Source organism: Phyllobates terribilis, unplaced genomic scaffold (assembly GCF_046119375.1).
Source record: "Phyllobates terribilis strain yellow unplaced genomic scaffold, ASM4611937v1 Scaffold_5__5_contigs__length_657084704, whole genome shotgun sequence".
Classification (NCBI taxonomy): domain Eukaryota; kingdom Metazoa; phylum Chordata; class Amphibia; order Anura; family Dendrobatidae; genus Phyllobates; species Phyllobates terribilis.
In genome coordinates this window covers 15,598,456-15,623,092 of record NW_027362765.1, presented here as the reverse complement: position 1 = coordinate 15,623,092, position 24,637 = coordinate 15,598,456, and the positions used below count along the sequence as shown (strand labels likewise).

Genomic DNA, 24,637 nt, shown 5'->3' with positions numbered 1-24,637 from the left:
AGCCTAGGAAGCTAGCAGTCAATCGAGGTACAAGACCAGGAGACCCGAGGGTCCTCACTTGGCATCTCCGAGAGTTTCCATGGGGCCATGCAACCGGTGGGTCTCTCCTGGCAACTTCAAATGTCTCCATGGGTTCTAGGCGACCGGTGGGTCCCTCCTAGCAACCCCAAAACAATATATCTATGGGGCCAGGTGACTTTTTCGTCTTCTCCTGGTCTCCCCAAAAGTATCTATGTCTCTCTGATGATCAATGGAGCAGATCTGAATCTTTCCAGTCAGGGCCGGTACCCTTAGACTAGAATCATGTAGAATACAAATCTGTGTCTCTTTAGATGCCATGCAATCAATCTACTTTCCTGAAGAATGTCTCCCATTTTCCTTCCAAAGTCCTTCTGACTCTGCATGACTCTGTCTCACATCTGCCACCTCCAGAAGCACATCGCCTTTTTAAATACACATACACAGGTCAAGGAGTTTTTGGAGGGCAGCCTCACATGGCTCAGCTATCATTGTTTTAGATAATCTATTTACATAGTTGGTATCAAAGGAGCTATTGCAAATAGACCTTCAGCTGACTTAGTACAATTTGTCATTAGCATAGTAAACATGATTGTTTCCAAACAAATAGAATTCAGCATTCAGGGTTACACAAATACTGAATTTAGTGTATTTCTCTTGGATTAACAAATCTAATCGTCTGGCTAATTAAGATTTTATGCTGTATCATCACAGACGGCATCTCCACTGAACTAAGTTCGGTGGTCTATACCTCCTTTGACGAAGCGGTCAGGTGAGTCAAAAAATTAGGGAGGGGTACGCTGATGGCCAAGACAGATATTGAAGGGGCGTTCAGATTTCTGCCGTTACACCCGGATAGTGTTCGACTGCTGGGTTGTTTTTGGGAAGGAGCATACTAAGTAGATCGCTACTTGCCCATGGGTTGTTCCATTTCCTGCTCCCTATTCGAAGCGTTCAGCTGCTTCCTTGAATGGGTCGTAAAAAAACGTGTCTGGGGGGGCACCACTTATTCATTACCTCGACGATTTTTTGTGCTTTGGACCTAAAGACTCACCACGATGTAAATCCACATTAAACACCATGGAGTGGGTAGAGGAGTTATTCGGGGTCCCCTTAGCACCCAGAAAAACTGAAGGACCGACCGCGCAAATGTGCTTCCTGGGGATCGTCATCGACTCCGAGAAGTGGGAACTTCGGTTACCAGAGGAAAAGGAGGTGGCACTAAGGGCTGAAGTGGCAAGGGCTAGGCATCTTAAAAAGTTGACGTTGAGGGAGACACAATCGTTATTAGGCAAGGGCGATCGCAGGGGTGAGGGCTCCGCATCACTACATCAGACTGACAAAAGAACATAAAGAGGACTTGACAGTGTGGGCCACATTCCTAGAAGGGCATAACGGGTGTTCATTGATAATGGAGGAGATGACAATGTCGATTTGGAACTGTTCAAGGGCGCGGCAGGTAGCACAGGGTACGGCGCGTATTTCAGGGGCCAATGGTGTTCAGGGGGGTGTCCCGACGATTGGAAGGAGACAGGGCTAGTAAAAAACATAGTGTTGCTCTAAATTTTCCCTATCATGGTAGCGGTAACATAGTGGGGCCGGCAGCTGCGCAACAAACATATTCCTTTCTGCTGCTATAACATGGGGGTAATAATTTGTCAACCTCTTCCCCGCCAGTAATAAGGGTTTTAAGGCAACTAGTATTGGAGTGTTTATTGATAAACGCCTGTGTAACGGCCACACACATACAAGGAGAGAAAAATTTGATTGCTGAAGCCCTTTCTCAGTTTCAGTGGGGTCGCTTTTGGTCGATGGCACCGGAAGCGGAGAAGGTGCTCGAATGCCCGCAACACTCATGGAAATTGGCATTCGTGCAGCCCAACCTTTAATTAAATCGTCCTCATCCCTTAACACGTGGAAGGCATATCAGACAGCCTGGGGGCTGTGGGAGGGTCAAAAAAAGGGTATCGGTAATGCTTTGTCTGAAGACGCTCAGGTAGGCTTGTCGCCAAGGTAAATCGGGTAATCGCAGGCATGGGATTTGGTTTTAGGTCCAGGGGACTTAGAGACTTGACGAAGAATACCTTAGTAAAACAAGCGGTAAAAGGGTTTCATCGGGGGGGGGCGGGCGCAAAGGGATGGTCGGCGCCCGGTGTCGTTCAAACTTCTGGAAAGTTTGGGGAAAGAACTGCTAGAAATCTGCAGCTCAAAGTATGACTTAACGCTCTTCTGTCTAGCTTTCTCCTGGGCCTTTTTCGGGGCTCTACAAGTTAGCGAGCTTGTAGCCCCATCTAGGAAGGAAGGTGTGTGTGTGTGTGGGGGGGGTACTAGCAAGGGACGTGTTGACAACAAAGGAAGGAGTGGAATTTTGGTTAAGGCAATCTAAAACGGACCAGCTGGGAAGAGGGAAGAAAGTATGTTTGAGAGCAGTGTGAGGGTCAGAAATGTGTCCTTTAAAAGCCTTTGAGCATTTCAAGAAGCTTGGAGGGAATTCAAGCGGTTTCCTGCTATGTCACGAGGATAGGACTTTTCTATCAAGGTACCAATTCACCAGCATTTCTAGGAAATGTCTGAGGAAGGTGGGACTGGATCCGCTCAGTTTTGCTCCCCACTCCTTCAGGATAGGGGATGCTACAGAGGCGGCAGTGTGCGGTCTAAGCGCGGAAACTGTCAAACGCAGAGGAAGGTGGGAATCAAAATGTTTTTTATCATACGAGAGACCAGAGGCAGTAGTTAACTTGCAATAAATCTGTATGCTTGTGTTCTAATATCAATATTGTCTTCCGCTTAGGTTCCCCTTTACTGGTCTGGGTAATGGACCACTCCTACATCCACTGGGGCGCGTTACGAGCGGACGTGAGGCGAGACAGAAGGCAATTCGGCATCCCAAGGGACACGGCCACTTTACACTGGTTGGGGTTTAGAGGGATGAGTTGGAGCAGGGTACTGCAGAAGGTAAATAAATTTGTGCGTTTATTTCGCCCCCCGGATATACTGCTGCAGCACATGAGGTGTAAGGACTTGGGAATTCGGCCCTGTAGGGAACTAGTTAGAGACATCAGGCACAATTTTTCATGGCTTTGGGTATCTTTTCCGGGGATGGTAACAGTCTGGTCAGATATTGTTCACCGTAAGAATTGGCGACACGCCAGGTCAATAGAAAGTTTGAACAAGGCACGGAAGAAAGTGAATAGGGCAATTTCAAAATTTGTCTCTGGGAGTTTCAGTCAGGCATTTCGGCTTGGAAAACGGCTTGGATGATTTTTGGCGGAGCGACCGAGTTTATTTGAACAATGACGGGATTGACATATGGTCATCAGCATTGCGAAGAGGCATTGAGCAGGCGATTTTTATAAAAGGAAAGTGGTGGTGTGCTTAGGGTCCTTGAAGTTGGTTATAAATTGGTATGGCAGTGTCCACAGGACATGGATCCCTCGGTTATATGTGCAGTATTGGGGTCTGGTGATTTGTGGGACTTACGACAAATGAATATCGAGTCCCAGGTGTGGCGGTTTCAAACCATTTGGACCCCCCGGTTTGAGGGGTTCGTGGTGCTCCTGATCTGGTAGTGCGCAGATGGGAGCAAGTAGAGTTGTGTCATTGGGATCACCAGACCCTTCTTAGCTTCAAGGACCTTAACACGTCTTAACACGGCGTTAATAAAAGGCCACTGCGGCCAATTGCGTCCAAGCCATGGTGTCTGTCGTTTTTGGGGGGTAGGGGTGAGAAGACCAACACACCTTAAATTGACGATGCCAACATCATGACTTTGTTATCACCTTTTGTAGGAGGATTCATCTGACTCCATCTTATGTTATCAATATATGTGCGAGAAACAAGAAACATCAGAGCGCAGTTTTACCGAGTGTCCAGTGTCAGTTCTTCTACAGTCTGAAAAAGAGCCGTGGTGTCTCCGACCAAACCTGGGGAGTATACAGCTGTATACAGCGTACACACATGACACTGTACACACACGGCTCTGCTCCAGACACACACGGCTCCGCACACACACGGCTCCGCTCCGTACACCTCGTACGCACATGGCTCCGCTCCTTATACCCCGTACACACAAGGCGCGGCTCCGTATGCCTCGTGTACACGCGGCTCCGCTCCGTACACCTCGTGCACACACGGCTCCGCTCCGTACACCTCGTGCACACACAGCTCCGCTCCGTACACCTCGTGCACACACGCGGCTCCGCTCCGTACACCTCGTCCACACGCGGCTGGCCAGCTCAGTACTCCTCATCTCCTCATACACACGCGGATGAGCTCCGTACGCCTCGTACACGCGTGGCTCCACTCCGTACGCCACGTACACACGCGGCTCCGCTCCGTACGCCACGTACACACGCGGCTCCGTACGTCTCGTACACGGGAGGTTCCGCTCCATACGCCTCGTACACGCGCGGCTCCGCTCCGTAAGCCTCGTACACGCGCGCCTCCGCTCCGTACGCCTCGTACACACGTGCGGCTCCGCTCCGTACACCTCGTACACATGCGCGACTCCGCTCCGTACACCTCGTACACACACAGCTCCGCTCCGTACACACGCTGCTCCGCACGCCTTGTACACACGCGGCTCCGCTCCGTGCGCCTCGTACACGCGCGGCTCCGCTCCGTGCGCCGCGTACACGCGCGGCTCCGCTCCGTGCGCCTCGTACACGCGCGGCTCCGCTCAGTACGCCTCGTACACGCGCGGCTCCGCTCAGTACGCCTCGTACACGCGCGGCTCCGCTCAGTACGCCTCGTACACGCGCGGCTCCGCTCAGTACGCCTCGTACACGCGCGGCTCCGCTCAGTACGCCTCGTACACGCGCGGCTCCGCTCAGTACGCCTCGTACACGCGCGGCTCCGTACCCCTCGTACACGCGCGGCTCCGCTCCGTACGCCTCGTACACGCGCGGCTTCGCTCCGTACGCCTCGTACACGCGCGGCTTCGCTCCGTACGCCTCGTACACGCGCGGCTCCGCTCCGTACGCCTCGTACACGCGCGGCTCCGCTCCGTACGCCTCGTACACACAAGGCTCTGCTCCGTACGCCTCGTACATGCGCGGCTCTGCTCCGTACGCCTCGTACACGCGCGGCTCTGCTCCGTACGCCTCGTACACGCGCGGCTCTGCTCCGTACGCCTCGTACACGCGCGGCTCTGCTCCGTACGCCTCGTACACGCGCGGCTCTGCTCCGTACACGCGCGGCTCTGCTCCGTACACGCGCGGCTCTGCTCCGTACACCTCGTACACGCGCGGCTCCGCTCCGTACGCCTCGTACACGCGCGGCTCCGCTCCGTACGCCTCGTACACGCGCGGCTCCGCTCCGTACGCCTCGTACACGCGCGGCTCCGCTCCGTACGCCTCGTACACGCGCGGCTCCGCTCCGTACGCCTCGTACACGCGCGGCTCCGCTCCGTACGCCTCGTACACGCGCGGCTCCGCTCCGTACGCCTCGTACACGCGCGGCTCCGCTCCGTACGCCTCGTACACGCGCGGCTCCGCTCCGTACGCCTCGTACACGCGCGGCTCCGCTCCGTACACCTCGTACACGCGCGGCTCCGCTCCGTACACCTCATACACACGCGGCTCTGCTCCGTACACCTCATACACACGCGGCTCCGCTCCGTACACCTCGTACACACGCGGCTCTGCTCCGTACACCTCGTACACACGAGGCTCCGCTCCGTACACCTCGTACACGCGCGGCTCTGCTCCGTACACCTCGTACACACACGGCTCTGCTACATCCACACTGTAAACCCCTCCTGACCCCACACATAAACTTCACCTCATCCAGCACCATGACAACCAGCACAGCAGAGTCCTGCATCCACTGAGGCCCCTGATCATGTGACCCCTGACTCCTCCCCTCCTGTGACCTCATCACAGGTCCTGTGCGCACAGAACAGCCATATATGTGGTGGCGGCTCTGCAGGTGGAGGTATGTGGAGATCCCCCATTACTGGGCGCAGGGGGCATTAACCCCTTCAGCACGGAGACTCTTTTGGGGTCTCTGTGTGGTGTGAACAGTGAGGTAACAGCTGTGGGCAGAATGCAGCTTAGCTGGTTCCCGTCCACATTAGATCCATTCAGACGACTGCAGGATGAAGGACAGAAGCCCAGAGAGTCCTCACACAGCGCCATTATTCATCTCCTAGTTCCAGCACAGTAATGTAGATACTAGTGATGAGCTCTCCACTACTCACAGGTGCTCGAGTCCGTGGCCTGCATGTTTTGCCGCTGTTAGCCAATAAACTGCAGGGATAGCCCACCATACACAGTAATGTCATAGACCTGTTGACTACTGGCATTACTGTGATTGGCCGGCTGCATTGCGTTATCTGGTCTTATAGAAAACCCGGTGATGTGATGCTCGGCACACTGTCCTCTGGAAGCAGTTCAGGGAGAGTTGTTATAGGAGGGAGAGTTTAGAATAATGTCCGCCCCCTCCCCCTAAATATTATAAAGTTGCACCCTTTGGTGCCTTCCATGTGACACTAAAGGGTGTATTTCACCATTTTTAAACCTATTAAATAAATAATGAATTAAAAAAAATTATGTGCGGTCCCACCCCATTTTGATAACCAGCCAAGGTAAAGCAGACAGCTGGCGACTGATATTATCAAGTTGGGAAGTTCCATGGATATTTTCCCCTTCCCAGCCTAAAAATACCAGTTGGCAGATGATAATACATGCGCCAATTCTGGTACTTTGCCTGGCTCTTCCTGATTGCCCTTGTGCACTGGCAATCGGGGTAATATTCTTTGGGGGGTTGATGCCAGCTGTATATTGTCAGCTGGCATCAATCTCAAGGGTTAGTCATGAAGAGGCATCTATCAGATACACCCATTACTAAACCAGTAAGTTAAAAGAAAAAAAAATACACAAAGATATTTTATTTAAAACATCGACTTTATATGCATTGGACATGAAGAGAAAGTCAGAGGTCAGCTGCAGGCCGGATTTCCTCTTCATGTTCAATTCGACAGAAGACAGGGCCAGTGACGCCGGCTCTGATTGGTCGCCTGGCTCACGTGTCATACAACCTCACAAAGCGCGGAGCCATGACTGCCGACATCACTGGAATTGCGTCAGCACTGGAGGCGTGTATAAGATTTTTAATTTTATCGGGGCCTAACATTTGGATCAAAAACGCGTTGTCCTAGTAGTGGAGAACCCCTATAATAATATCATCTCTAATCAAATGTTTAGATAGCGATTTACCCTTAATACACACAAATTTTGAGGCTGCTTTAAAAATGTTATATTTAGAGTGTTTGTGTTGCCACCATATAAGAATCATATTGGTTTTGTTCCTTTTCTGCTGATAAATACAATCGACCCAATTATGAAAGACAGGAACCAAAGAAATGTATTGCCCTTGTCGTCGCCACATAATGTGAGACGTTGTGCCTGTTCCAAATTAAATTGTAAAATTCAAATACGTGCACGGAAGAACTACAACTGATACATTTGAGCATTTGGCTAGATCTACTTTATTACATGCTCTGGTCCAGGTTTATATAGGTTATTAGTCTTCATACTTTAAAACAATATAATTGGCTCAGCTTATCTCTAAATATGTGCTGGCATTGGAATACATACATCTAGTTGGCTAAGTTAAAGGGAACCTGTCACGTCCTATCTACTATTTACACTGCCTCCATTGCTTTGTTATTGATGCAATGTGCATCACTAACAAGCTTTTTTTCATTAAAATCGGTGGTAGTATAATGATTTTATAACTTTATATACATTTTGTCCTACCTGCTGTATTCAGTCATAGGGGTGTGATTCTGCTATTCAGTCATGGGCAGCACAGCATTCATTCACTGCTGGCGCCACCCATGTATTTGAATACTGCTCCCGGCAAGGTTGTGTCTAGATTGGAGTTGATTTTTTGAGGCCCTCACTCCAGCAACTATGATCTAGTATCCTCAGCAGTGAAGCATCTAGATCGGAGTGGCTAAAGTGAGGACTTCTGAGGAGACTGCCGGGAGCAGTATTCAAATTCATGGGCAGCAGTGACTGAACCCTGTGCTGCCCATGACTGAATAGCAGGATCACACCCCTATGACTGAATACAGCAGGTAGGACAAAGTGCATATAAAGTTAATAAATCATTATACTACCACCGATTTTAATGAAAAAAGCTTGTAAGTGATGTACATTGACAGGTTCCCTTTAACACTACTGACACCCAGCTTTTCTGTCTGTAGTGGTATACTCCCCCCTAAGTTTTGTTTTCTCCGTTATCCCTATTCTCTAGAAAAAGACATTCCAAAAGACTCGTTATCTTACACACATACCAGCTCAAACTCCATTCTGGTAAGCAGAAGATGCACATACAAAAATCTAAATGGAGTCAGGATAAATAAAGTATAACTCCTGCTCTCACACCTGCATAATGCAGTTCCCCTTTCTTGGCCCCCACACACAGTATAATATTCCCCCAGTACCGTTATTCTTCACAAACAGTATAATGTTGCCACAGTACCACCATCCTCCACACATTATGATAATACAAGATGCCCCACACAATATGCTACCACCCAAACCAATAATTAATAAAGCCTCACTTATCCCCATTCTTGATGCAGTATGGTGCCCCTTTCTTGGTTCTTACACACAATATGTTATCACAGTACTTCTATCCCCCCCTAAACTGTGTAATATTCTCACAGCATTGCCATCACACTCGCATACAATATAATGTTCTCACATGACAGCCATCCCCCCACAAAGTATAATGTTCCCATAGTACCGCCATCACCCCCACACACAATATAATAATCTCACAGTACATCCATTACCTACACACACAGTATAATGTTCCCACAGTACCACTATCCCCCCACATACAGCGTAATATTCCCACAGTAGCGCCATCACTTCACACACAGTACAGTGTTCTTCCAGTACCGCTATCCACCCGCACACAGTATAATATTCACACCATACCGCCATCCCCCCACACACTACATAATGTTCCCACAGTACCTCCATTCTCAATTTTATTTTGCAGCATTTTAAAATCTGGGTTTTTTTCTGGTGTTTTTCATGTAATATATGGAAGCCTATGGGAAAATGCCCGAAAAGAACATCATACCACAAGAAAAAAAACACTGTATATGGAGACATTGGCATCAAATAATTCCTGTCTTGGTTTTCTTACAAACAAGCTTTTATAAATGCCTCAAACTTCTGTGTGTGAATCAGACATGAGTTCTAACGTGATAGAAGATTACAGTCCGGGGAAGACGGTAAACATTCATTTAGACGGCTGGTGGTGATGTAGTCAGTGATGGACTCTGGTCAAATATATTTCTAGAGCCGTAGTAGAAAATGAAGATGTCGTCCTCATCATGAAGTAGTTATTTTTCATGTCACGTGTAATGAATATCTCCTGCAGTATTGTAATGCTGATTTCCTTGTCAGTAAATGAGACGAGAATTAGCATTATGGAAGATGAGTCTATGAGAAGAGTATTCAGCTGCAGACTCCGAGGAAGAAACTGCTTGTTGTGTGAGTGGCCTAAAATATATAGGTTTTATTAATAGATGTCAGGGTAAAAAATAGAATGCTTTAAAATAATAATAATAACCCCCGCCAGTATTTGTATTTCCTGTTCAGTTCCAACGAATTTGTGTTTCCTACAGCCAATCAGTTGCCGAAGCAGTGAGTAACATAGCCAGTGATTGGAAGCACAGAGGCGATGTCTTAGACAGCAATTCAACTTATGGTCCAGTCCATACAAGACTAGAAAATACAAAGTCTAAACATTCTATCTCCTCGTATGTTTCCCTTATTGTATCCAGTAATTGTATTATTACAGTGAATTCTTTATTATGTTCCATCGGCTCATCTTTTTCTCATTCATGTCTCTACAATATCAGATCCTCGCAGTGGAGATCTTCTATATTAAGAAAATTTTTCTGATAAACTCATCAAGGATAGATATGGACACAGACAAGATGATAGAGGGGATAATACACCTCACCCTAGAGATCCTTTTCCGGCTTACTGGAGAGGTGAGAGATTCTGATGACGTCACATTACATCATTCTTATCTATGGGAATAACAGATGGACAGAAATGGAGAGGTGAGGACTCTGGAAATGTCTGTAGTGGGATTTATTAATGTGTCTCTCCATAACCAGGATTACACAGTAGTGAAGAAGACCTCTAGTGAGCACTGTCAGGACCCTGTGTCTGAGGGATGGGGAAGACCCCTGAGCCCAATCACGGGGCCTCCACCTCACCCCCTGATACATGAGGACATCAATGACCAGAAGATCCTAGAACTCGTCTACAAGATGATTGAGCTGCTGACTAGAGAGGTGACACTGCTGGGAATGCTGGAACATTATACAGTAACGCTATAAATGGATCGGGGGGATGACGGTATCATTGTATGTGTCAGGTTCCTATAAGGTGTCAGGATGTCTCAGTCTATTTCTCCATGGAGGAGTGGGAGTATATAGAAGGACACAAATATCTGTACAAGGATGTCATGATGGAGGTTCCTCAGCCCCTAAGTTCACCAGGTAATAGACAGGACTAAATACACACTGCCTATAATTATCTGTATGTAAAGAATAAATTAAGTCCCTGTTTGTGTTTCCTCCAGTTATATCCAGTAAGAGGACAACACCAGAGAGATGTCCCCGTCCTCTTCTTCCACAGGACTGTAAACAAAAGAATCCCAATGTTCTTCAGGATCATCAGGTAGATGGAGAGAAGGTGTCATAAGCTCTCCTCTATGATGTGTAGACGACTGTGAAGGTCTTGTGTTCAGTCTTGTTTTATACTTGTGTATTGAGAACGGTGGAGATTATTATTATTATTTATTTATATAGCACCATTAATTTCATGGTGCTGTACATGAGAAGGGGTTACATACAAAATAAAGATATCACTTACAGTAACAAATGAACAATGATAGACTGGTACAGAGGGAAGCGGACCCTGCTCTTGTGGGCTTACATTCTACAGGATGATGGGGAAGGAGACAGTAGGTGGGGGGTTGCAGCCGCTCCGGTGTTGGTGAGGAGCAGGTCCGTTGTTGGTAAGGCAGCAGCTCCAGTGGTGTTGAGGAGGCAGGGGGATCATGGCAGGCTGTAAGCTTTCTTGAAGAGATGGCTTTTCATGTTCTGTCTGAAGGATCAGAGTGTGGTGGATAGTCGGACTTGTTGGGACACGGAATTCCAGAGGATGGGGGATATTCGGGAGAAGTCTTGGAGGCGATTTGGTGAGGAACGAATAAGTATGCAGGACAGAAGGGAGGTCTTGGGAGGACCGGAGATTACTTGAGGGAATATATCGGGAGATTAGTTCAGAGATGTACGGAAGATAAAGGTTATGGATGGCTTTGTAGGTCAGTGTTAGTAGTTTGAATTGGATACGCTGGGGAAATGGGAGCCAGTGAAGGGATATGCAGAGGGGAGAAGTGGATAAGTAACAAAGAGAGAGATGAATTAGTCGGGCAGCAGAGTTAAGAACGGATTGGAGAGGTGCAAGAGTGTTAGCAGGTAGACCAGAGAGAAGGATGTTGCAGTAATACAGGCGGGACATGATGAGGGCATGCACAAGCAATTTAGTAGATTGAGGGTTGAGGAAGGGACGGATTCTGGAAATATTTTTGAGCTGGAGGCGACAAGAGGTGGAAAGAGCTTGGGTGTGAGGTTTGAAGGACAGGGCAGAGTCAAGGGTTACTCCAAGGCAATGGATGTCTGGTACAGGGGAAAGCGTGATGTCGTTTTTTGTGATAGATGGGTCAGGTAGGGAAGATACGTGAGATGGAGGAAAGATGATGAGTTCAGTTTTGTCCACATTGAGCTTGAGGAAGCGAGAGGAGAAGAAGGAGGACATGGCTGATAGACACTCTGGGACTCTAGACAGCAGAGAGGTGACGTCTGGGCCAGAGAGGGAGATCTGAGTGTCATCAGCATATAGGTGATACTGGAAGCCATGGGAATTTATGAGTTGTCCCAGGTCAAGGGTATAGATTGAGAAGAGTAGGGGTCCTAGGACAGAGCCTTGAGGGACTCCCAACAGAGAGATGGCGGGATGAGGAGGTAGTGTGGGAGTGGAAGACGCTAAATGTGCGGTTGGAAAGGTATGAGGAGATCCAGGATAGAGCGAGGTATTTGACGCCAAAGGAAGAGAGAATCTGTAGTAGGAGACAGTGGTCAACTGTGTCAAAGGCAGAGGACAGGTATAGAAGGAGGAGTATAGAAATTGTCTGTTAGCTTTGGCTGTAAGTATATCATTAGTAATTTTGGTCAGGTCAGTTTCAGTGGAATGATGGGGACGGAAACCAGATTGTAGGTTGTCGAAGAGCAAGTTAGATGAGAGATGGGAGGAAAGCTTAGCGTGAATATATTGCTCAAGGAGTTTGGAAGCAAATGGGAGCAGCGATATGGGGCGATAGCTTGACATAGCGGGCTTGTCGAGGGATGGCTTTTTGAGGATAGGCGTGATTGTGGCATGTTTGAAAGCTGAAGGGAAGGTACCAGAGGTTATTGATAGGTTTAAGAGGTGGGTTAGGGCTGGGATAAGTGTGGTAGTGAGGTTGGGGAGCAGGTGGGATGGGGTCGAGTGCACAAGTGGTGAGGTGTGATTTAGAGAGGAAGCGAGTAAGCTCTCCTTCAGTGATGTTGGAGAGGGAGATTATAGGGGAAGAGCATTGGTCTGGTATACAAAGGGGTTGTGGTGGTTGAACAATAAAGACTTGCCTTGTTTGGTCAATCTTATTTTTGAAGTGAGTGGCAAAGTCCTTTTCTGGCTTACTGGAGAGGTGAGAGATTCTGATGATGTCACATTACATCATTCTTCTCTATGGGAATAACAGATGGACGGAACTGGAGAGGTGAGGACTCTGGAAATATCTGTAGTGGGATTTATTAATGTGTCCTCAGCAGAGGGGGCAGTGGAGGGCGGAGGAGGGAGTTAAAAGTGTTCAATAACTGTTTGGGATTTTTAGGATAAGGAAGGTACAAGAGTTGTGAAGTTGGCTTGTTTAGCAGAGATGAGGGCTGATTTGAATGCAAGTGTTGCTTGTTTGAATGCAGTGAAGTTATCATGTTAATGTGTTTTCTTCCAATGCGGCTCCGCAAACCTGGACACTTGCCGAAGCTTTTTAGTGAGGTTATTATGCCAGGGTTGTCTATTGATTTGTCGCACTCTGCCGTGTACGAGAGGAGCGACTGCATCAATAGCTGATGCGAGAGTGGCATTGTAGAAAGCAGTGGAGCTGTCTGTGTCATGGAGTGAAGATATGGATGTCAGTGGTAGAATAGAGTCAGATAGTGTATGAGTGTCTAGATGTGCGAGATTTCTGCGGGGGTGTGCTAGTTGCTGGACATGGGTGACAGGAGAGGAGGACAGGGATGAGAAAGTGAGTAGATGGTGGTCAGATAGGGGGAGAGGGGAGGTTGTGAAGTTAGATAGGGAGCAGAGACGGGTGAAGATAAGGTCTAATGTATGTCCGACTGTGTGGGTGGCTGATGAGGACCACTGAGAAAGACCAAAAGATGAAGTAATTGCCAGGAGTTGGAGGTTGCTGACTGGTGGGTGTCAATGGGGATGTTGAAGTCGCCATGATGATGGTGGGAATGTAATCAGAGAGAAAGTGAAGAAGGTAGGTGGAGAATTGGTCCATAAATGCAGTGACTGAGCCCACAGGTCCGTATATGACAGCCACTTGGAGGTTGGAGAGGAGATGGCAAGATTACAGCTGATCATAGATGTGACTTCTCCATCTGGCTGTGACTTTTACAATATTTGTTTCAGGGTGAAGATCTGCCCCAAATTAATACTACAGAGACATATGTGAGGGGTGATGAGCGGTGTAAAGTGGAGATTCCTACTTACGACTACCCAGGTGAGTACTAACCACTAAATACAGAGAAGTCACAGATTTTTCTCAGTTACCGGCTGTGGCTGCTTTATCGGTGGTGTGGTCCCACTGTATCGCAATCTTTTGAACACCATTTTGCCTCTAGACCACAATATTCTCCTCCACCCAAAACTGTTCAAATGACTTCAAAGCCCTTTTCTATAGAATTTACAACCAGGAAGATCCACCTACACCCTGGGATTAGGAGATGCTGACCGTTACCTGCCCAGGTCTGTAAACTACAATATAAAATGACAGCGTATGTAGAATGTGCTGACAAGTTGGAAAATCACTTGAAGAAAAACTTCATGATGGGCCTGTAAGAGAAAGCGGAGGGTAATGATGCTGTTGGCTTCCTAGAACCCTGATATCTTATTGGATGAATCTACCTTCTCTTCCTTCTGTGCTGCTGAATGTCCTCATATGGTCCCTACAAGGCCAGGTCCAGTCTATCTGGCCAAACTTCACTTTTATTATCAACAACATTTAATGTGCAGTGAGGGCCAAGTGTGAATTTCTGTACAATAACAGAGTTTCCTTTTATACTGATTTGTCATATTCTTTTAAAACCGACTAACTTGAAGAAGGATTATGATAAACTATACAAAAAACATTACACCTGTGCCATGTTAGAGTTGAAACCAGAAATTTACATACACTTGTATTGCCAAGTTTTTAGCAATAAGGTTCGGATACGGCTTTAAAGAAGGCAACCAATTGTAATATAATGCAATTTTATTCATAATAGTTAATTTGAAAGATAAAATACAGAATCAAAGGAATAGTATGATATTATGATATTGCGTACACTTTTGTAGATTATTAAGGTTACTAAGGCTAAATACTTATAAAGGTTACATACTTACTATTAGATAGAAGAAGAAAAAGATTTCCCTAGTAGCATGTACACCATGTACACTGTTGTGTCTGTGTTTTATCTCTGGGAATGGCAAAATCAAGAATCTTTTGCCTCGCCTGTGGGGTCATTTCCCTGTGTCCCTTGTTCCATTGGATACCAAGGAACTTCACTGTTTGTGCAGGTCCCTGCACCTTTTTAGGATTAATCTCCCATCCCTTACTCCTCATGTGTTCCAACAGAGCAATTAACTGCTGGGCCACTTCCTCTTCTGTCTCTCCCCGCACCATAATGTCATCAATGTAATGAGATATCTGCATGTGTGATGGAAGGATAAACTCATCCAAGTGTTCTCCCACTACCCTGTGACAAATGGTTGGACTGTGTATCCACCCTTGGGGAAGACGTGTAAATGTATATTGTCTTCCCTTCCATGTGAAAGCAAACTGATTCCAGTATTTTTCATCAATTGGTATGGTGAAGATTTGGCTAATGCTTTCTATCACCCCATACCAAGTCCCTTTGTGTCTCTGTATTTGTTCAATTAAAGTGATAGTGTCAGGTACTGCGGCTGCGAGGGGAGGGGTGTGTTTGTTTAACTCCCAATAATCCACAGTCATTCTCCATGAACCATCACTCTTTTTCACTGGCCAGACAGGATTGTTCCATTCAGTGGTCACAGGCACAAGCACCCCCACATCCAACAAATCCTGAACTGTCCCGCTGATCTCCTTTCCCCCCCCTGGGATTCTGTACTGTTTCATACTAATAACCTTTGAGCTGGGAGGGATTTCCACTGGAGGCATTTTGACTTTCATTAAAGTGGCCCCAGTGATGGTTGGGAAAGGCCTCACTGATAACTGAGAAGGTCTAGCTGTCACTGAGGGGGGCACCCCAAATTGATACTTACCATCCGGTAATTGCAATGTTATTCCTTTCAGTATATCAATGCCAATTATATATTCTGGAATAGGAACAACCATCACACTGTACATTGCTGTAGGCAGGTTCCCTATTTTCAATGACACTTTAGTTTGCACTGCCTCTATTTGTTTGCCCCCTAATCCTGTGATTATTACTTTTCTTCCTTTGAATTGTTTAGGATTGCCATAAATCAAGCTGGCCTCTGCCCCCGTATCCACTAAAGCTTTTACACCTTGTCTATTTTTATTTTTCCAATTAATGACCAAATTTACATAAGGGCGCTTATCAAGATGGAGGGCTCGGCCAGAGAGTCAATCACTCGTGTCTCCTTTTGACTGAGAAACCCCTGGGGAAGGAGAAGTTGACTTCCTTCGCCAGGTTTTAAGCTTCTGTCGTAATGCTGACTTTACCTCAGCAAAAAGATCCTCAAACCCCGGCGCGGTGGGTTTCACTGGCGACGAAGAGGGAGTGGGCCCTCTCTCCCTTCGTGTCCTACTACGCCCACGCTGTGGAGATTCAGAATCTTTTACTGTCACCTTTTTATTTTGTGAACTTCCTGATTTTTTATGAAGCCCTCGCTTTTGGTATAATTTCCACATTTCATCTGTACCGATCCCGTCAATTTTCTCCTTAGGAACCCCATCTTTCAGTAAGGCAGTAAACATATCCTTACGTGAGGTTCAGAAACCACTATTATTGTCTTTGGACTCTCTATGCCGCTCCCCAGACGTAGAGTTACCACTGTGCTTGGGGCCCCAATCTCCCAAATCTCCTCTAACTGTCGGATTGCCTCTAAGGTGTTAGAGATAGTTTTCCCAGTCTGATTCACCATCAGGGTCATCATTATATGTTTATAAGCTGGAGGAGCAGCCCTAATTATACGATTTCTGACAGACACACTGACAAGGACATCCATGTAAGTGTCATATGTATCTGCAGAAATGGCATTTTTCATAGCTTCTTCCTTTAGCATCTGAGAACAATCTTTTAAAGTAAACCATGGCTTCTCATTAGGGGGCCAATCTGCTTCAGATGGATATTTATGCTGCAATGCCACAGCCACAACATCCAGCATACTGCAGACTACATGGGGCTGCCGAATCTGCAGTGTGCGGAATGCTTCCTTCACTACAGGTTCATGACTCAGCTGCACAAACTTTGGACCATCTACCATATCCAGCTGAACCCCATGGGCTCCTGTCTCCCATAACCTAACTGCCCAGGTAATTAAGGATTCATTAGATTTTTGGGAAAAATGATCATGAAGGTCATTGAGTTCTTCTTGACTGAAATCCTCCATCACATCTCTCTGCTGTCTACCTGCAGGGGTGTCTATGATCCGTCTGCGATGTATAGGATGCACGTTCACTGAGTCAGCAGGAGGATCAATCTCCCTCTGCTCATTGAAGTACTCATCTTGTTCAAAATCAGAGTCAGTGGAATCCCACACATCACCATCCCATTGATCGGGATCCCACTGAACCCCAGCCTTGGCTATGGCCAAAGCCACCTTTTTCTTATTCACTTTACCCCGTCTCTTTTTATATTTGTACTGAGCTACACGTACTGCTGCCTTTTCTGCGACATGTTGATACCCATCACATTTATCCATTAGCAGCCTATTCTGATATTGCACCATTGTCAAAGCGCTCTGCATTTCACACCTTTGTTGTTCTAACACTTGCATTCTTTGCAGCAATTGAAGCCGTTCCTCATGCTGTCTCTTATAAGCATGTAACAAAATCCATCCTCTCCTGCTCACAGCACCCAATTCCTGTTTTTTTTTTACTCTCACTTTTTGCAAGCTTGCAACCACATCATCAGGTTCAGCATCATTCAAACATTTGCCCCATGATTCACTTAATCCAACACATTGCGACCACTCTTTGGCCAAAATATGGTAAGGAGCCCGCTCCCACCCTGGAATTTCTACAGAAACACTTACAACTTCTTTTTTGTTAAAGAGAGGCATGTTTTACGCAATATCACACTATAACACAGAGTCCTTTCTACTTTCCAATAAAAGGAACTTCTGAGCCTTCTGCGTATCCTGCTGACTACGCCAAATTATGTATTGCCAAGTTTTTAGCAATAAGGTTCGGATACGGCTTTAAAGAAGGCAACCACTTGTAATATAACGCAATTTTATATACAACAGTTAATTTGAAAGATAAAATGCAGAATCAAAGGAATAGTATGATATTATGATATTGCGTACACTTTTGTAGATTACTAAGGTAACTAAGGTTAAATACTTATAAAGGTTACATACTTACTATTAGATAGAAGAAGAAAAAGATTTCCCTAGTAGCATGTACATCATCTGTCTGGAAACTTCAGCTGGAGAAGCGTTCAGCAATGGGCAGAGAATGCGTACTAGGTCCTACACTGTGAAGAGCGTCCTCTTCACAGGTCCACAATGCTTCTGCCATAACTGAATTCTTCATCAGCTTTATACATTTTACAAAAAGGCTTACCCAGTCTAATATTATGTAAGCATGAAAATTCATAGGTTGTTGTCCAGCATTCCAATCCTGTGACAGTGGCTAGCTATCACAGATAAGCAATGCCGGACAAGACCTTTTCACGGACCATTCTTCTGTCATAATGTTTACATATGATAAGAGTAAATCCTATACCGGGTTATAAATCAGAACAAGGTTTTCTTCCCAGACAGTATATTGTGTTAAAAAGCTATGTATGAGTGAGATACATTCACAGATAAATTATACCTTAACACAGAATATATAATCAGAATATTGATTAAAGGTTGGATACATCATAATGCGTTTCAGATAGCCATTTACATTTTTGGTACTACAATAAGCGTCTCCATCTTAAGTCATATGCCTGTAGTCTTATTTACAATTTTGTGCAATAGTCTGTCTCTGGTTCTAGCAAACACAGCGTATACAAAAGGCTAATTGCCTTCAGTAATAAAGATTAAACCTCAGACTGTTAGCAAATTTAAACTAATGCTATGTTTTAGTATGTCTGGACTAATGACCCCTAGTCTGCTGAGGTAAGATACCTACAAATGCTGACATGTCTAATTAGTATTTATTTCAATATGGATTTGAAATATAAAATAGCCATTTTTCATGTTCATACTACAACACTATATAAAAAAACACATATGCATGTTTTTCTCAATACCTGACATGAAATCGGAATCAACCTTTCCCTTTTTAGGTCAATTAGGATTACCATAATTTTTAATATTTGCCAAATGCCAGAATAATGAGAGAGAGAATGTTTTAAGGCATTTTTATTACTTACTGCAAAGTCAAAAGTTTACATACATTTCATTAGTATTTGGTACCATTGCTGTTAAACTGAATGACTTGGGTCAAACGTTTGGGATATCCTTCCACAAGCTTCTCACAATAGTTGGTCAGAATTTGGGCCCATTCTTCCTGATATAACTGGTGTAACTGATCCAGGTTTGTAGGTCGCCTTGCTCGCACCTGCCTTTTTAGCATTGCCTATAAATTTTCAATAGGATTGAGATCAGGGCTTTGTGATGGCCACTCCAAAACATTGACTTTGTTATCCTTAAGCCACTTTGTTACCATTTTGGCAGTATGCTTCGAGTCATTGTCCATTTGGAAGACCCATTTCCGCCCAAGCTTTAATTTCCTGGCTGATGTCTTGAGATGTTGCTTCAGTGTTGCCACATAATCTTCTTTTCTCATGATGCCATCTATTTTGTGAAGTGCACCAGTCCCTTCTGCAGCAAAACAACCCCACAACATGATGCTGCCACCCCTGTGTTTCACAGTTGGGATGGTGTTCTTAGGCTTCCAAGCTTCTCCCTTTTTCCTCCAAACGTAACGATGGTCATTATGCCCAAAAAGTAAAATTTTAGTTTCATCAGACCACAGGACATGTCTCCAAAAATTAAGGTCTTTGTTCCTTCGTGCATTTGCAAACATTAATCTGGCTTTTTATGTTTCTTTTGGAGTAATGGCTTCTTCCTGGTAGAGCGGCCTTTCAGCCCATTTGATACAGTACTCGTTTCACTGTGGATATTGATACAATCTTACCAGCTTCCGCCATCATCTTCACAAGGTCTTTTTCTTTTGTCCTTGGGTTGATATGCACATGTCGGACCAAAGCACGTTCATCTCTGGGACACTGAACTTGTCTCCTTCCTGAGCGGTATGATGACTAGACATTCCCATCTTGTTTGTACTTGCGTATAATTGTTTGTACAGATGAACGAGGCACCTTCAGGTCCATTGCCGGCTTCAGGTTTCTGTGGGCTCCGTGCGAAAGAGTCTCAGTGGGCCCCTTTAACACATACTACAGTTCATTATGCACAGATACAGCGGAGAAATATAGGTATACAACACAGGGCCCAGGCTGTCCCCTCATCCTTCACATATGCAGACATGCACACATGTACAGTAAGCAGACATGCTCACGCACACACACACAGTACGCAGACATTCAAGCACACACATTACTCAGACATGCACACGCATACAGTACACAGACATGCACACGTACGCAGACATGCACAGTAGGCAGACATGCACAAGTACACAGTACGCAAACATGCACAAGCAGACATGTACACAGTACGCAGACATGCACACACACATTACGTAGACATGCACGCACATACAGTATGCAGACATGCACACACGGTACGCAGGCATGCACACACACGCATATGGTACACAGATATGCGCACATACAATATAGACCAAACGTTTGGACACACCTTCTCATTTAAAGGTTTTTCTGCATTTTCATGACTATGAAAATTGTACATTCACACTGAAGGCATCAAAACTATGAATTAACACATGTGGAATTATATACTTAACAAAAAAGTGTGAAACAACTGAAAATATGTCTTATATTCTAGGTTCTTCAAAGTAGCCACCTTTTGCTTTGATGACTGCTTTGCACACTTTTGGCATTCTCTTGATGAGGTTCAAGAGGTAGTGACTCCATTTTTGAAATGATAACCCTCAGTGAATTAATCTATAAGAGTAATGACTATTTTGACTCCACAGCCACTTTCTGGAAATTAGCACGCAGTGGATGTTGGAGAGTGAAAATTGCGAATATGACATTTTATTAGCCAACACATAGTGCCCAGATTGTGCTCCAGGAGACACACTGTAAATTAAGTGGGTTCTACTCACTATAGTAATGTCAAATACAAGGATACTAAATGTGGTTTGGGTACACTGAAAGGCTCAGAAGAAAGGGGGAGATTTGACTTTGGAAGAGCGGAGATTGCTGCATTGGTTTATGGAAGCCATGTTGCTTTTCAAAAACCTTTTGAGCTACTTATAATATGGAAACCTCTGTTTTTCCACTGACATGATAAACCTGAGTGGGGTCTTGTTTTTGTGAGATGAATAGAAGTTTTTATTGGTATTATTTTCACCTACAGAACATTGTTTAGTGGCTTTTTATTACATGGGAGGCAAAATGAACAAATAGTTGAACACCACGCCCTACTGGTTCATACTATGAGGTTTTCTATTAGACTGTGAACTGTCATGGTCTTGGTGAATGATTCAATATTTTTACAGAACTTCCTATTTTTATGGACAGTTTAAGTAGAAATGTTCAAGTTCAAAAAGATAAAAATTCAATGTTATTTTATTCAAAAATGATAATTGGTTTTATCCTTGGCAGATGACTGTACCAGGAGATCTGAGGGACAGCTGACATCTGCAACTTTTAATGATCTTGGGATCCCGCAGGATACAATTGAAGTGAATGCCATTACTCCAGATATAATATCATCCCTTCACAGCAACACTCTATTGTCTGATCCTATGAAACAAGTCTTGTCTTCTGATTCAATAACAACTACTAAGGAAAATCAAAGTTACAAAATAAGCTTTAAAAAACAAACTGATCCTAAAGCAAAGAAGCCATTTTCACGTTCAGAATATGGAAATAGTTTTACCCTCGAAAAGTCTTTTCTTAAACATCAAAAAATTCACACAGCAAAGAATAGATTGTTTTGTTCAATGTGTGGGAAATGTTTTAACCAGAAATCAGATCTTGTTAGGCATGAGAGAATTCACATAGGGGACAAGCCATTTTCATGTTCAAAATGTGGGAAATGTTTTAACCAGAAAGCAAATCTTGCTAGTCACCAAAAAACCCACACAGGGGAGAAGCCGTTTTCATGTTCAGAATGTGGAAAATGTTATCGAGATAAATCGCATCTTGCTAGTCACCAGAGAACCCACACAGGGGAGAAACCATTTTCATGTTCAGAATGTGGGAAATGTTTTGTACATAAATCAACTCTTGTTACACATCAGAGAATTCACACAGGGGAGAAGCCATTTTCATGTTCGGAATGTGGACAATGTTTTACAGAGAAATCAAGTCTTATCAAACATCAGAGAACTCACACAGGGGAGAAGCCTTTTTTATGTTCAGAATGTGGGAAATGTTTTAACCAAAAATGGAGTCTTGTTATACACCAAAGAACTCACACAGGGGAGAAGCCTTTTTCCTGTTCAGAATGTGGGAAACGTTTTCTCCAGAAATCAGATTTTCTTAAGCACCATAGAACTCACACAGGGGAGAAGCCTTTTTCCTGTTCAGAATGTGGGAAATGTTTTATACAGAAATCAGATTTTCTTAAGCACCAGAGAACTCACACAGGGGAGAAGTCTTTTTCCTGTTCAGCGTGTGGGAAATGTTTTCTGCAAAAATCTGATTTTCTTAAGCACCAGAGAACTCACACAGGGAAGAAGTCTTTTTCGTGTTCAGAATGTTTGAAATGTTTTAACCAGAAATCAGATCTTGTTAGGCACCAGAGAACTCACACAGGGGAGAAGCCTTTTTCATGTTCAGAATGTGAAAAATCTTTTGTGAAGAAATCATCTCTTCTTGGTCATCAAAGCAGTCATACAGGGGAGAAGCCTTTTTAATGTTCTTTATGTGGGAAATATTTTACACGGAAATCAACTTTTAACAAACATCAGAGAAGTCACACAGGGGAGAAGCCTTTTTCATGTTCACAATGTTTTAACTGAAATTTGTATCTTCTTTAAAGGGGTTGTCTACTACTATGTTCTGAGATGCGTTTCCGTAATTTTCTTGTTGTACAACCAACATATTGCATGTTGCACTTAGTGCATGTAATGGCATATACTACATAGGTGCTGTCACAATTGATAAAAGAATCAATTTTATACTCTTTACCATCAGCAGAGGATATGCTAGTTTTGGTATTAAACATATATATTCCTAATCCGCAAGATTTTTGTCCACATTTATAGGACCCAGTGGTGGATAACCAATTTCTCCCATTTGCATCATTTTTTTTACCTTTATCTGTGTGGTCACTAGGGGAAACATAAATTACCAATGGTTGTACCATGTTTATAGACAAATTTACACCCTTTCTGCAAAATATTTTTGAGTGCTTCATCCATGTATTCAATAGGTACATTTCTCATTATAATGTTCACAATCTATTAATAATTAGTACTATATCGGGTAGAAAAAAATACTGGTTTGTTATTCATGTAGGTTATATTATTATTATATTGCTTACATTTTTGAGATGGATAATCTTCTCTGGTTTCTTGATTAGCATTTTTTTAGCTCTGTTTTAAAATATGATCAGAATAACCATAATCAGTATTGCCATCAGTGGATTCATACTCAGTAGATGAAAAGCTTACACGTCGATTATTGATGTTGCGTCTGAATCCCGTTTTTTTATTGTTTGTTTTTAGTAGAGATTTTGATTTCCCGTCCCACGATTATATTGGTGCCAATTGTAAACCATGTTGTTTTCATAATCTTGTATATCTCATTTAAATTTTGTCTTTTTCATAGCAGTAATAGTATCCTCCAGTTTACTTAGATTATCATTGATTCTTTTTTTTTTGTAGCTGTATAGTAATCCGTCTGTATATGTTCCAGTCAAGCTGTTTTCTATTTCTTTAATGGTGATTTCTACCACATCCATTTTAGTTTTTTGAAATGTAATAATAAGTTGTGTTAATTTGATAGAGCAATCTGAAAGAATACCACCCAATGCTGTGAGAAATTCATCATTGTATATAAATGTTGGATGTTTTTTTATTCGCAACCACGTGGAATCATGCTTTTATCTAGATAAGTCTGTAATGTAGTTGAAATCCACCACATTTTTATTCTGATGGTCATTTGTTTCTCCAAATTTTTCACATGATCCTTTAAGTTATATTGATCAGTGGGAATCCTGTGCGGAAAAAAATGTGACGGCTTTTTCATATCTTTCTTGATTATTAATCTTAAAAAAGTCTTAATCAGCCAGCGTGGAAGGATCCATTTCCACAAAAATTCAATAAATTTTCTAAATATATATAGGTGCAAGAGAAAAAGTCATTTTGCCAACAATTTTTGCTATGACCTGGTTGCATATCGCAGATGTGAAGACTCTGACACTGTTCCTTGAGCCTCTTGATGAACTACATAACAGAGGAGAAACGCGTTGAGGCTGCTTTTTATTCCAGTGGAGGCGGCACATAGGTTACATTTTTTTCTCTTTTCGCCCTGCTGCTTTCTGTGTTCGTTACATATATAAGAACCTGCACCTTTCCGGGGACATGACAGCTGATCTGAGGAGCTGTCATGTGCCTCTAACAACCGCGGGTGGATCGCTGTTAAATAGTTAAATGTCGCTGTCAATCTCTTAACAGCGGCATTTAAAATGGCCGTGGCGTAAGGGCGTCATTAGTCCTGCACATCGCCGCCCGTGTCACATGACCTCGGGTCGCCGATGGATTGACATGACAACTCAGCGTCTGCAGGAGACCCCTGCGGTTGTCATTGCCAGGATGCTATGAGCGCCTCCCAGTGGTCAGTGCTCAAAGCAAGTGAGTATTTCCGCTACACACAGGAGATCTGATGATCGCAGCTTCTAGTCTCTGATGGACACTATTGAAGCAAGTAAAAGGTAAA

At 44.3% G+C, this 24,637-nt stretch overlaps 1 protein-coding gene across 5 annotated transcripts in view; it reads left to right on the top strand.

Moving 5' to 3' along the window:
- Window positions 1–24,200, top strand: part of LOC141270514 (uncharacterized) — an 87,139-nt gene extending 62,939 nt beyond the window's left edge. Inside the window, exons 1-8 of one of the 5 annotated variants that reach the window (XM_073680533.1) lie at window positions 2,845–2,973; window positions 9,671–9,805; window positions 9,908–10,042; window positions 10,172–10,351; window positions 10,435–10,558; window positions 10,642–10,739; window positions 13,806–13,896; window positions 21,353–24,198. In XM_073680533.1, the coding sequence (XP_073536634.1) occupies window positions 9,971–10,042; window positions 10,172–10,351; window positions 10,435–10,558; window positions 10,642–10,739; window positions 13,806–13,896; window positions 21,353–22,611 (1,824 nt within the window). In that variant the 5' untranslated portion in view covers window positions 2,845–2,973; window positions 9,671–9,805; window positions 9,908–9,970 and the 3' untranslated portion in view covers window positions 22,612–24,198. Of the gene's footprint in view, window positions 1–2,809; window positions 2,974–5,870; window positions 5,953–9,148; window positions 9,537–9,670; window positions 9,806–9,907; window positions 10,043–10,171; window positions 10,352–10,434; window positions 10,559–10,641; window positions 10,740–13,805; window positions 13,897–21,352 lie in introns of those variants that run through there. The other 4 variants (XM_073680534.1, XM_073680535.1, XM_073680532.1 and 1 more) reach the window with 4 other exon arrangements.
- Window positions 24,201–24,637: the final 437 nt, after the last annotated feature.